Source organism: Terrapene carolina, unplaced genomic scaffold (genome assembly GCF_002925995.2).
Source record: "Terrapene carolina triunguis isolate 2854851 unplaced genomic scaffold, T_m_triunguis-2.0 Scaffold238, whole genome shotgun sequence".
Lineage (NCBI taxonomy): Eukaryota > Metazoa > Chordata > Testudines > Emydidae > Terrapene > Terrapene triunguis.
The window spans coordinates 13,581,304-13,595,436 of record NW_020664589.1 but is presented as its reverse complement, the minus strand read 5'-3'; the positions used below and the strand labels follow the sequence as shown (position 1 = coordinate 13,595,436).

The 14,133-nt window shown below is 42.3% G+C and overlaps 1 protein-coding gene across 1 annotated transcript in view; it reads right to left on the bottom strand.

Moving 5' to 3' along the window:
- Positions 1–2,475: 2,475 nt before the first annotated feature.
- Positions 2,476–14,133, bottom strand: part of UBAC1 (UBA domain containing 1) — a 29,848-nt gene continuing 18,190 nt past the window's right edge. The window contains exons 5-10 of the mRNA XM_024206644.3: positions 13,187–13,289; positions 11,590–11,698; positions 9,829–10,060; positions 6,387–6,473; positions 5,182–5,320; positions 2,476–2,671 (exon numbers count right to left, since the gene is read on the bottom strand). Of these exons, the coding sequence (XP_024062412.1) occupies positions 2,556–2,671; positions 5,182–5,320; positions 6,387–6,473; positions 9,829–10,060; positions 11,590–11,698; positions 13,187–13,289 (786 nt within the window). The 3' untranslated portion in view covers positions 2,476–2,555. The remainder of the gene's footprint in view (positions 2,672–5,181; positions 5,321–6,386; positions 6,474–9,828; positions 10,061–11,589; positions 11,699–13,186; positions 13,290–14,133) is intronic.

The window sequence follows — 14,133 nt, the reverse complement described above, 5'->3', positions numbered from 1 at the left end:
TTGAAAGAGAAGGCTGAAGTGTGAAGGATATGTAGATAAAAACAGTACATGAGTTCTTTGTGGAATCTCTGTTTATAAATTACTTTAAAGTGTCTGATCTTACAGCATGGGAAGTTAATGGGAGCTTGGACACGACTTAATGGGAACATGATCAGATCATAAGTTCTTACAGGACATGCTGCTGTCACAACTTGTGTCCAATACATTCAGAACCACAGTCTGGGACAATTCTTGTTTAGTAAGGAAATCAGCATAATCACATGATGGTGGTTCTACCTAATATTGTCCTGTAGAAACAAGCACTGATTATTTACAAGAACTTGGATGGAAGAGGGAATACCATACATTTCAGTGCCTCAAATGCTTAGAACTTCAAGTAATAACATCCTCAGGTAGTATTTCAAGGAAACCATTGCAAAACAGAAAGACTGGATTGAATCATCAACTGAAATTCTTTAGCATCAGGAAACTTGTTTAAATATTATTCTTAATATCATATCTATAACCCTTACTCACGTGAGTAGTTGCACTGAAATCAAATAGGACTAATTTGAGTAATTATTGAGTTGAAGAATCTGACTCCATTTTTAAAACCAAAATTGCAATTAAGTTTAGATGATGCCAAGAACGGGTTGAAAGAAAAATGGGGGTGCTGAAAATGGTTACTTTTGAATTTGGAAATCTAAGCACCTTACAGAAATCTGTTTAAGTGCAATAGACTGTTAATGGGATATTACAAAAGCCAAAAATGAAACTGGGATAGTATGTAAAGATAAGATCTGAGTGAGTGAGACTGAATTCCCCACCCATCACATTAATTATGCGAAATTGGCAACTTCTGTGTCTCAGCTGCATAATATTACAGTTCAGATGCCAAGATCAGGCCAAAACTTGTTGTGTGGTTTAAGTCTGAATCTAAAAGCCCTCAGTAAGATCACTTTAAAAGGTGACCTGCAAAGATATGGAGAATATCCTTTCGCAAAACACACACACACCTTTATGGTGTGTAATGAAAGCTTAAATGCTTTAGTTTCTCAGCATACTTTTTACATTAAATCCAGGTCTTGTTTACCCTGTCTTTCCTGGCAGACTATATAGACTAGTGGAGGACTTGTTTATTACACTGCAGATACCAAGCAAGTGAAACTTGATTGAAAAGGGAAATGATTTTTAGTCCAACTATTTAAAAATTTTGTTATCACCTGTGTAACTCAACTGCAGCATAAACAGTTGGAAGAAAAGATCTGTGCGCGAGATTCAGCCCTTTGTACTCCTTTAGTTGGCAGGCTGACAAAACTCACAATACACATCTGAGACCTCCAGCGAGTCTTCCAATAAAGACAAGGGAAGACAAGACTTGACATTCCTGATATTTCTAAGGTACAGAACAAGTAGGGGAAAACTCCTTATTTGGAAGAGGGCAATCATTTCAAGTGTGTTTTAGACAAGTAAGCAAGCAAAAACAGGACACAAACCTAAATATTTTTGTATGGATTCTTGTTTCATTTTGCAGGTGATTGTTCAATTAAAACCCAAGCAAGTTCATGGTTTTGGCATTGCAAGCAGAGTTTGAAAAGAAAGATGCCTGCAACACAGAACTCCTTTCCTAAAATATACATTCAGAAATGGAAAACTGCATGGAAACAGGTCACCTTTCAAACTAAGATCTGTTAAAACAGGACAAACCTCTGAACTGTAGCACTTGAGAACCAAAAGTGCTGGAATGGCAAGTTACATTTTTGTGAAAGGAGATACTGCATCTTTAATCTAGTTGAGTGAGATCTGCAAATGTATGAGCCCTGCAGGACTGGAACAACACTAACGCAGAAAATAAATAGGAAAGAGTAACGCTATTTATTAATTAAAGAAATTCCATCTATGAATTATTCTGTTTAAATTAGAATGCAAGACAGACAAGTCTGGATAAAAACATGTTCTCTCAACATTTGGACTTATTTTAAAAAACAAATTCCTAAGTGTCAATTTAAAAAGCATTTTGTATTTTGATATAGACATAAATTAACACTGTATAGAGATGAACAGTATGATTACTATCCTATGATAGTGGTCAGTGACCTTTTGTAAACACTAGCCAGATGCTTTAAACCACTGGCTAGTAAAACTGCTGTCATAGGCCTTTTGAGCAAGAAGATTGAAACATGAGGCAATGTCATCATATTACTTTCTCCGCCAATCAGATGCTCAGTTGTGTTCACAAAGCTTGTTCCTGTATTTGGATATATATTTCATTTTCAACCTACCACCTGAAAGCAAAAAAAAAAAAACCCAGAACAAGTCTTCAAACCTCTTCCACTAACACTAAATCCACAAGGCTATTAACTTCAGGATGGCCATAACTACACACACTCTTATTTGAGAGGTGCCTATCCAAACAACAAAAAGATATTTTGCTTCCTCCGCTACCTTCTTCCCTCAGACCCTCCTCCATTTCCCTCCCACCCCAAAAAAAAAAAAAAAAAATCTATGTTCCCTCTTGTTCAGGAAACATGAAGCTAGAGACAGCAAGAAGTGGCACAGTGGATCGGCATTCCCCTCTACGTGCGGTTCAGCGTCTGGAAGATTCGAGAGATCTGTAGCATAACAGGTCCCGTCTCTGGATCGTTCATCCACTGAGTGCTGTTTAAGGGGTTTTCAAGCATATCTTCAAAGGCTGCCGAGAAAAGGAGGTGGCAAAACTCAGTTCATGATGTTTTATTTGGCAAATATTGAGTATTTTGGATGTTTTACAAAATAAAAGGTTAGTTTAAAATTGCAGTAGAAATCACGACTTGCTTTGATCACCACAACTCGGTCAGGACAGATCTTGGGACGCCAGAGCCACCCACACAGAGGCCTTCTCCCCACCCCAAGGTCCCTGGCAACACAACTGCACTGGAGCAGCACTGCCAGCGACCCCTCCTGGTTGTGGCTATTGGGGGGACGAGAAGGAGATAGTACAAAAGCCAGCTGTGTTATGTTCTACCTAGGTACTCCTACGGCGCCCATCACCACAGGACCTCAATGCCTCCAGCAATGAGTTTACTCTCCCAACGCCCCTGTGAGGTAAAGCATTAGCCCCATTTTACAGGTGGTAAAACTAAGGCACAGAGGCATGCCCCTAGGTCGCACAGGGAGCCCAGGGCAGAGCCAGGAAGTGAACTATAATCTCTTGAGTCCCAGTCAAGCGCCTTGGCCACAAGACAATCCTTCTTTCCTGGAAAAGTTCTCTGGGGCTAGAGGGGGAATAATGTGTGTTATCCCACCAGCCAGCAAGCTCCTTCCTCCACCAGCCTAATCACTGCCCTCTCACCTTGGACTGGAGTCAAGGGCATGCATGCTGCCATGGAAACAGAAGACCCCAACTTCCATGGTGTGTGCTGGGGGAAGGGTCCCCTCCATTTGTAGATTTTGGAAGGATGACCTAGGCCCAAATGGCTAAAAATAGTTCTCTTTACCTGTGTCAAACAACCCCTCTATCCCAAGATTATTCCACTTATTACTTTTGACTGTTTATTTTAATTATTTTGCATTTCACTCAGCTTGGATGATGCACAGACAAGTCAGTGCCACTTTGTAGTTCTCATGCACTAGCACATTGCTGCAAGATTTGGGTTGCAAAAACGGCAAGAAACAAGAACATTCGATCCAATAGTTTACAGATGCTTGGGACATGGGTCCGACAAACATCTAGCTTCCCACTGAGTTAGAATGCTGAAATTTGGAACTCACTCACGGGCCCCACACACACACACACACACACAAAACACAAGTCTGACCTTTTCAGAAGTCACCTAAAGGTCAGTGTAACAATTTACATAACAGAGTCTGGCAAACTCTGGCATAGAGGTTAATGGTCTAATTTTCCAAAGGTGATAAGCACCCACAGCTCCCAATAAAGTCAACAAGAGCTGTAGGTACTCAACACCTCTGAATGCCAGACTATAAATACTTTGCTAAGGTCACAAAGCAGGTCTCTGGCAGAACTGAGAATAAAATATAGCTCTCATGCTTCGACCACTAGACCATGCTTCCTCCTCTTTTGGGGAGAAGCGAGAGATTAAAAATATATTGAACTAAAGAAGGACTTTTGATCTTTTTTCATAACTAGGTATTTTCTAATTCAATGCAAATATTCATCTTAAAATGCATGACACTGGCAATAAGCCGAGGTATCATTAGCTACAGTACGTGCTCGATGCTCATCCAAGCTTTATACATGTGTACAATGACATTTCATTTTCTATTTTTATATCCTGCGCTGCAGCATGGAACCCTCCCTCTGAAACGAAGATGCCACTTGTTTAGAAATCAGGGTGGGCAGGTTCTGCTCCTGCATTATTTAAAAGCCATGAAACTTCACAGTAAACGTAAGTGTTCAAAAGATCCACTGCAAAGGAATTCATATGCAATCTATGTTTTAAAACATGCCTTTAAATAAAAAGTCTAGGTAAAACTGAGGCCAAAGATTAAGCATGTTTATATATTGCAGAAAGGCCAAATATCTCCGTACTAAATATCTCCCTGTGCGGAGTTTCCTCAGAGCAACCCATCAACCACAGATTTACATTTCAGTCTCTTTTGGGCTCATTAGTGATGTGGCTTTCCCAGCCACAGATGCTTTTTGACCGAGATAACACAGATGCTCTACAGCGCAACCCTCCAAAAAGGGTGAAGCATGTGTCCATAGCTGTTATTTCAGCCTTGGCAGGACACACAGAAGTCCTTAGCTGGCAGCTTTCAGTTCAGTTAAACTCAGCCAACCACTGCCCTCTGAGTAATGAGCAGACTTCAATCTACAGTGAGCTGTACTACAGCATGCATTCTCTTCCACACTTTTTGCAGCTAAGGACCCCAGGATACCAAGCAGAGATCTACATTTTCCCTGCCAAACTCTGGCCAAGGTGGGTGCGCCGAGTCTCCTAGATCCACATGATTACTCTAGCCAGCAGCCATGACATTCTAGATGGTTGCAGGTTGAAATCAAAGATTCAGTGTCATATCTGACAGCCCCAGGATTGTTCCCAAGCCCCTGTTGCCCACATGGCATCAGCACTACAAAGCAAGCTGTCAGGCTGCACCCTCCCCCATCTATTCACTTAGCTTTATTTAAATAGAGTATTTTCTGATTGTCAGCAACTGTGGAAGCAATGCTTCTTTGTCAGAAGCCAGGACAGTACTTACCTAACAGCGTTTTAGGGTTCGTTAGCCCTAACTGTACCACTGGGTTTTCTAGGATGGCTTGAAAGAGAGGGCTAGTGGTGTCAATGCCCTTATCTAAATCCTCTGGAGATGGCTTTCTGTCGCCCAGCAGCCATTCACACTGTAAAAGTCAGCAGGCGTGACAAGTTTATAATTAGTTCCATTAAAATGCAAGCTCGTGAGACTTCAATCCCGCATGTAAATACGGCATGAAATCGAACATCCTAGACAAAGTTTATCATCCCTGCATGCAATTTGAAAGACTAAACCATGTATCTATTAACACATTATCTCCTAGAACTGGAAAGATCATCGAGTCCAGCCCCCTGCCTTCACTAGCTGGACCAAGTACTGATTTTGCCCCAGATCCCTAAGTGGCCCCCTCAAGGATTGAACTCACAACCCTGGGTTTAGCAGGCCAATGCTCAAACCACTGAGCTATCCCTCCCACCTAAGGTCCTATTCACTTAGATCCTGCTCCAAGTCAACTGCAAGGCTCCCATTACTCCAGCGGGAGCTGGACTAGAGCCTGATACAGCAGTAAAAGTGATTTCTGGCTTTCAAACCCGCATGAGGTGACATTCTGTAGATCACACTGGAAATCTACAGCTTGTTCCAGGACTGTCATCCTACACCAGAACCATCCAGGATTCCCAAATCCAAAGCTGGAGGGCAGGCTCACTGAGCTAACTGTCAGGAGCACATCTCAAAATCCCAGCGTGGTCAACTCAGCCCTTTTTCCCTTCAGGAGACGATAAAATGAGCATTCCTCTATGTGCGCGACGTGTGTGTGTCGGGGGTGGGGGGAGAGGAGAAATGTTCCTTCAGATGAGAACCTCAAAAACCAATTCCCATGTCCCTGGCCAAAGTTCTCCATCTCAACATTTCCACTCTGCAAGCAGTTCTCTCAACACGGTGCAGGATGCTGGCTGACTGCCACTCGACAGCCCAGAAGTGACTGCTTTCCAGTGGTGTAGGTAGCTAGTTTCAAAGATGCACAATATTTAATCATGTTTGCTTCAACTCCAATAACTGCTAGGGCTGGAATATGAAGAGCAAGGCCGTGTAAAATGGGGCTAGTTTGAATTAAAAATATGACCAAGCGCCATCCGGTTCAGCGATCAAGAATTCTCAACTGAGCAAATGATCATCATAGCAATTAGGAATGAAAACAACAGGATACTCACAGCTGCGGTTTGCTGGTTGTTGTTTACTCTGAGTGCATCTATCACTTCTTTTTCATCAAAGCCCATCTCCATCAAGGCAATGACAGCCTAAATCAGAAACACACAGCTTATTACACACAGCATTTAGCTTGGCCCATGGCAGCTACAACACACACAAAGAATGAATCGTATCCCTTCTCCTTCTGTAGAAAAGCTCTTCCTTCTCCACTACAGCAAAGGAGCAAAAGGCGATGGTCCCGGTTTTAAGAATCCCAACTGGCTTTATTAAGTCAGATTCTCCTCACTAGAGGAGCCAATGGGATTTTCTGTGTGACAGAGGACCATATAGCAGACTATATTCCCTTTTGACTATTTTATTTCCTAAAAAGCTTTTATTGAGTGCAAACTGTTGGCAAGCAGAGATTCAAGAGATTTTAAAGGTCTACCATCTGGCTACAAGTAGCCTGTTTCCAATCCAATGGCACAACCAGACCCTGATCCATATCCATGACTGGAGTCCTTAGACACTACTGTAATAAAAGTGAATAATAATAAAATAGCAGCAGACAAATCCTGCTTCTATTAAAATAAGTGTCAAAAATCCCGCTTATGTCACCAGGAGCAGGATTTGGCTCTAAAAAAGCAGGATGGGATGGGAAGCAGGAACTCCCATGTCTAACACACATTCCTTCTGTGACCATGAGCAATTCACTCATCTCCATTGCCTGTTTTCCCTCCCCCTCATCAGTATGAGCACTCAGACCTACCTATCTCACTAGCGCATTGTGAGGGAAAATGTTTGCAGAGCTGTTTGAAGATTAAGAGTACTAAGTATTACTGCACTGTTCCAATGCACAGGTGAAAGAGAAATGATTGAATGATCCCTCGTTATAATATTGTTCCACGCCAATATCCTTGGGACTCAGAGGGGGAACAGATTCCTCTCACTAGAAGCCTCTCTCTTTGCAGGTAATCTGGCAGCAGTCCCCACCCTTGCACCTACTACTTACACGGAACATCTGGACAAACACAGCAGCACCAATGTAAAATTATATATAAGGAAATGCAGCCTCCAGCATGCAAGAGGTGAACTTCCCCATACCTAGCTCCTACAAATCAAATAAGCACTGGAAGAACTAGTTATTTTCCCTTTCTTGCTCTTCTCTGGTCACACACCTTAGTTGCTTGTATCAGGACGTGTTAATATCAGAATGCCTTCTTTTTAAATGAGGTTTTCACAGCGTTAGTTTAGTTATAGTACATGTGCCATTTGCAGGCTGTGGCACTAATTTTAGATTGGGCAATGTGACATTTAGGAGAGGGTTGTGATGGGTCAGAAGTCAGGCTAGAGAGTCTCTTAAGAAGTAGGTTAAAGTCTAAACCACATGTCAAATGGAACAGTTTGCTTTAACTCTCACATCCAGTTTTGAAAGTAACTTGTTTTGTACTGAAGGACAGAAGTTACTTGCTTTGAATCAACTTACTTCCATTTCCCCTTTACCACTAGGCATTTGCAGGGTTAGATTTATGCTCTCAGTTACACAGGGTCAAATCAGGTTGACTTCCATGAGTTCCAGCTGTGTAACTAAGCAGCATTTGGTTGTAGCCCATGGTTTCCTTCAGGTTCAACACAAGCCTTGGAATAAGGACAAGGAAGGCTGCTGTCTGCATCAGTCATTTCTAATATCCCATCGTACTCCTCTTCAGATATTTTGGTTTTCATTTCTGTATCTAGAGATGGGATAGTTTTATTCCTGTTTCCTATTTGTATGCAACTCAGAAAAGTAGAAAGGTACTTATATCTATTGGCAACAGTTATCTTAGGAAACCCAGCCACCATCTAGTCTGCCCTAGGCAAGAGGAACCCAGGATTCTATCCTAAGGATAAAAACCTGGATCCACCCAGGGAAAAACTCCCATTAACTTCAGTGAGGCCAGGATTTCACTCCTGTGATTAAAAGCTTCCTTTACTAACTGTTCTTACAAAGCCAAATACTCCAGATGTTATGGTGCTACACAAATGATGATTCCACTGATCTGGAACTAGTCCACTTTCCATCACTACATTATTTCATTGCAATGTAGGCAAATTGAGATTTCATATACAGGTGACCTTCCTCATGCACAGAAAGAAAATTTACAAACAGACAAATTGGATCCAGGTTATTTAGTGACTGGGACATTAAATGGTGGGCACAGTTGAAATATAGACTGGCAAGACGACAAGTGTATTTAGCTTGGTCTTTTTAAGAAGGTTAATTGCCTGTAATATTCATGATTTAGATTAGACTACTAAACGGCGGAATGAAAAAGGTAAGAAATGAGCAGGCAAAATCTGAAATGTGTCGTGAAATATTAGAGAGGAGGCAAGCCCCAAGGGAACAACTGCAGATTTAAAGGGAAGCAGAAAGGAGAGTTTGTAAGCCAAATTCTGTTCTTAACTACACTGGTGAAAATCTAGAGTTCACTGAAGTTAATCTGAATTTCCACTGGTGCAACAGAAATGCAGCCATGCAAGTCACGAGAACACAGCCAGGATGTGGTATGGAGCCAGATAACTGGGATGCTGGGGATGGGAGACTGGATTTTAAAACTTGTACTTCATGCTCCATATCCAAGGCTTGTGGTTTTCTGGCAATAAAACACATGCTGTCACGTGCATTTGCGAGTTCTAGTAATTAGATTTAGTTCTGGTGTGCATTAAATATTTAGAACTGTGTATCTGAATATTTTAAAAGGTCTTTTTCAGACGTAAGTAATTTTACTCGTGTCTTAACATTAGCTATTAAGTTGTTGATGGATCTTGTCAAAGTCTCAGGAAACCTTTAGTGGTAAAAGCGGATCTATCTTGAATTCTAAACAGCACCTCCTGGTGAGTTTAAGGGGAAATAATCACACAAGTTGTTCTGAACAGGGATAAATTTTCTATGCATGATATTTATAATAGTTCAGATAAACAACTTGGAGATGTTTCACCGTCACTTCTGCAAACTCTTCAAGATTCAGCTTAAATGCTCCTTTGTACCCTTCTATGGTAAGAGTCCTCAGGGCACCATAATTAATATCCTATGGTGCTTCTTCACCAATACACACAACTACATTATTTCCTTGGCTTTAGTGGTGGGAGCAAATCATGATTACAAACAGCTACGTCAAGAGATTAGCCCCAACACTGGGGCAGACCTAACAATACTGGTAATTTAGATGCACCTGTGTTAGAGACTGTAGCATATAGGTACTGGGTGGTATCCTTTTAAATATTTTAAGAGTCCTCTAATGGTCCTCAATATCTTCTGTGTTTAAAAGCCTCCAGAACCCGCCCAGAGCAGCAGTGTATATAGGTATCCAGACCTGACATGTTGCATATAGTTAGTAAACATGGTTATTTGGAGTCCACTGTGTCCCCATGGTTTCCTTCATATTACATTTGTTGGGTAAAGAGTAAAAGACAGACAAGACATACTCGTGGGTCAGGACGAAATTCTCTTTTCCTGCGGATCTTCTTGAATATTTCCGTCAGCTCATCCTTGGGCTCTTCCCCACCAGCTTCCAAACTAGGACCAGCAATTGCTCCAGCAGAGGAAGCACCCACTTCAGAGGCAGCTTCTAATGAGGTCTGACCTGGAAGCGGTGCATCAACCGTGGGGTCATCCGCGTGTTCTATCAACCACTCCATGGCCTGCGTCACTGACATACTGAGACACAAAGTTAATGGAAACCATTATGGGGAGTCAGCAAAGCTCAACAGGTATGTTCTACTCTGCAGTTCAGAGCGAGCCTCCGAGCCCAGCTAGACAGACTCCAACTAGCTTCACAGTGTGGACACTGCGGCTCCAGCAGAGACACTGGCTAGCCACCTGAGCTCAGACCAGGGGATCGGTTGGGCTTGAGAGCCCGAGCAGCAACGTCTACACTCAAGCCAATGGAGTCTGGGAGGCTTACTCCCAAGCTGCAGGGGAGACAGACTCAGTGAGTAAATCATCATCCCACAGAGGTTTGGCTTTTGTTCCTAGGACTTTCAGCATCACTAGCTAGTTTGTATCAGGATGTTCCTGAAATACCACGGACACCACAAAACTGATTTCTCCTGAGCTAATAGTGAAAGGAGAGGCGAGGTGAGGTGGAGATAGAGGAAAGCCAGGGTTCAAGATGAGCTGAAGCAGCAATCTAGCATTTTTAAACATGCTTTTGCTTCCATTTCAAAACACAGAAAGTCACTCTTCCCCTTACAGGTCAGAAGAAATTCTCGCTTTGCAATTAACAATGTGATGTCTGCCCAAGTTTCCACAGGATCTGAAACCACAGCCCAGAGAGGTGAACTGCCCTGTTCATTTCTATGGAGTATTAAGTCCAATACCCAGTGACTATCATTTAAAATGTCAACACTGGGAACTGTTTCACTATCAATCAAAGCACGCAAATAAGGAGAGAAGCAAGCACATCACACACAATTTACCGTGAGTGACAGCTCATTTTGGTGCTTGGGTGAGCATCACCCCTTCTTTCCCCCACACTTATCCCTGGAGCCCAAAAGAGCATCTGAGCCCCACCAAGCAGAGCCTATGAGCATTTGAACTCCACTGAAAAGGAGCCAAGCCCAAGAAGATCACTGTGATCATATTTTGAACCTCTGCATAATCTGCTGTGTCTCATGTCATTTTGGTATCTGAAGTAGGTGAAGCTTGGGATAGTACCAGCATATCACTCCCCCATTTGTGCCCTGGGGAAAGCAGAGAAAGGAAAAATCCAGAGATGGGATTGGCACAGTCACACAAGTAATTTTATAACCTAAGAAGAAAGGAACAGCCCTTGGTATCACTGTTTGGATGTGGGGACAGAAATGAATAATTTAAAATGGTTTTAAGAAGTCAGCGTGAAATGTTTCTTCTGCAGTTTAAGGATTGGGTCTGTTTTTTTCTTTTTTAAATTGAGAGTGTGAATTTAATACTCATGAATGATGCCAAATACAGAGACCCCCATTTATTCTCAGAACAAGTCCAGCACAGTCAGCAGCAGAGTAAGGTTCTCTCACTTGACACCCACTCCCCACCCATATGGACTTCTACCCTGAGCAGGGTTGTTCCCTGTGCTAGTGCTTTGCCCCGTCTTGGATTAGGTGTCCCAAGAGGTGGTTTACAGCAAATGCATTATTATCCAAATAATAATATGCACCAGTTATCTCAGTAATTAGCAATCCTGTACGCTGAGTGCTACGTATACTCACTGGTTTAACCGAAGGGCTTTGACAGCTCGGCTCTCTGGAAACCCCATTTCTGTAAGCTGGCGCAGGGCTATTTCATCCACTCTGTCTTCCTCATCCTCATCCAACATGGCTACAGACAAAAAACAGATTCAGGTTAGGATTTCAAGCCAAAATAAATCCCTGCTCTATCTGGAAAGATATCTAATAAGTTTGAATCCTTAGTCTTCCCTTTCCCACCCTAGCAAATCAGAAAGTGAGAGAAAAACCTATTAAGTCTTCTAGTTTAACCCCGTTAGCTCAGCTAACGCTGGATTGTTCCCAGGGCTTTGTCAAGAACAGTGTTCAACGTCTCAAATGATGGGGAGTGGGTTTCCTCACTACCCGTAACCTTCTATTCCACTCGGGACTGAGCTTTCAAGCATTTAGACATGAGCAGTCCTTACGCAAACAAGCAGTGCTGCTGACTTCTATGAGACACGTTGAAGAATTATGAGAGAGAGAGAGAGAGAGAGAGAGAGAGAGAAAGAAAGAAAGAAATGTGGTGGGATCAGGCCCTAATAAATCCCAGAGTCAGGAAGTTTTCCATTATATTCACCCTACATTTTCCCTTTTCTCCATTTAATCCTAACTCTTAAGGTAGGTCTACACTAAAAAAAAAGGTGGTGTTCTTAATCTGGGTTAAAATAGCCCTGAAGACATGGCAATTTAGGTTAGCAATTTGAGTTCAACCCTACGGTCCGCTATAGCCTTTACCTCTAGCTGCTAACCCAAGTTAAAAGACAAGTTACCAAGTCTTCACTGCTATTTAACCCCAGTAAGATAACACAGGTTAGCCAACTGGAGTTAAGAACATACTTTTGTTTTGTTTTTTTGCAGTGTAGACATACCCTTTTAGTGCCCTGCACCCTAAACCATTCCTCATCATCCCTAGAGCTGCAGTTTGAGTGAAGTTTTCCAGTAGTTATACTGTACTAAGAATAATTTTACATTTACATGGTACCTCTCATCCCAAAGTGCTTTTCAAACAAAAACCAATACACAAGGGATGAAATCCTCCCCAATTCAATTCAATGAGAATTCTGCGGAGCTACCTGCAGCAGGGGGAGGTTCCCAGAGATGGGTCTGACCCGGTCCCAGGAGCGGTCCCTGCAGGGGATGAGGAAATCCCGTCCCTCCCCAGCATCTGGAGACCAGCGCATGGTAAGAGGCTCCAGGCCTGTCCCTTCCCTACACTAGCAAGATTTCATGGGCGAGATCAGATTTCACAGTCCATGACACGTTTTTCACAGCCATGAATTTGGTAGGGCCCTAAGTATAGGACAGGCATCTTTTTAAAAATAAGCCATCAAATTGAGACTGATTAGTAAGAGGGAAGAGTGTTACCTACTGAATATCCAACAGCACTTCCTTCCTCTGCACCTGAGTATTCCTCAGAAGAGTCCCACTGATGTATTGACCCATCCCACCTCTGCTTAGCTTGGGAGATAAGAAAGAATCACAGCACAAGGTGGGTATGGCTACAGGCATTTTGTAATAGGATGAATAAACATTTTGGGTACTTCTTGACAAGACTAGTCAAAACATGGCTCCATAAAACACACTGGGGACATGTTCTTACCATTTGCCTTCTTAAATAGTTCAACTGCATCTGGGTTCAGTGCTAGCAATTTCTGTGCAACTTCTATAAGTGAAACTAAGATCTTCCGGAGCTCTGTCTGGAACTGCAAGAAAGGAAACTGTCAAAACATTTAGCTAGGAAGCTACCAATAGCCATCTTCACTTAATACATCTATTGTTAGAATCTGTACGCTATGCCCTTGCCCCCTGTAGAGAAAGTTGCTTTATTATGGCTTTGCTTTTACTGTGTTTAGCCTATCAAAAATCTGTTGGCATGTTTCCCGTGGAGTGCTATACAGAGCAAGAATTGCCATGCAGGAAGGGTTGTTTATTTCTTCCATTGCTTTTAGTCCCATAAGAAAATGACACTAGCTCAGAAAGCTTATTTCTTACTGGAAACAGGGTCCCAGCCCTGTAAGGAGCTTTGTGTGGGCAGACAGAAGTCAGTGGGCCTCTGGTCAGATGCTGTGGAGTTCCTTTGAGGCCTGGGGACTCCTGTTTCTATAAAGGGATGAAAGACACTTGGCTAGTGTCATTTTCTTCCTACAACCAGCTTCTTCTGAGACTTGTCATACCGATGTGTCACGGCTTCCCTTCCTTTATCTGGAAATATTTTTAGTGTATCCCTTATACAACGGGGCAAGTTGCTCACTAAACATGTTAAGTTTTCCAGGCTTCATTTTAATTAATAGTAAGTGCTAGGGACGTTTGACTTTTCTTTAAAAAAAAAAAATTCAATATTTTATTTATTGACTATTTAACAGCATGTACTCTGCACCTAGGGCTTTGCTACTTCATGCACATGGCCGTATCAAACCTGAAGAAGCAAATCACACTCTGCTGAACACACGTTGAACACATACTCACAAGGTCCTTCAGCATTTTGAAAGCTGCACAGTGCTGGGGCATTTTTAAACTTTGAAAATAGAGACAAGAGGAAAACGAACT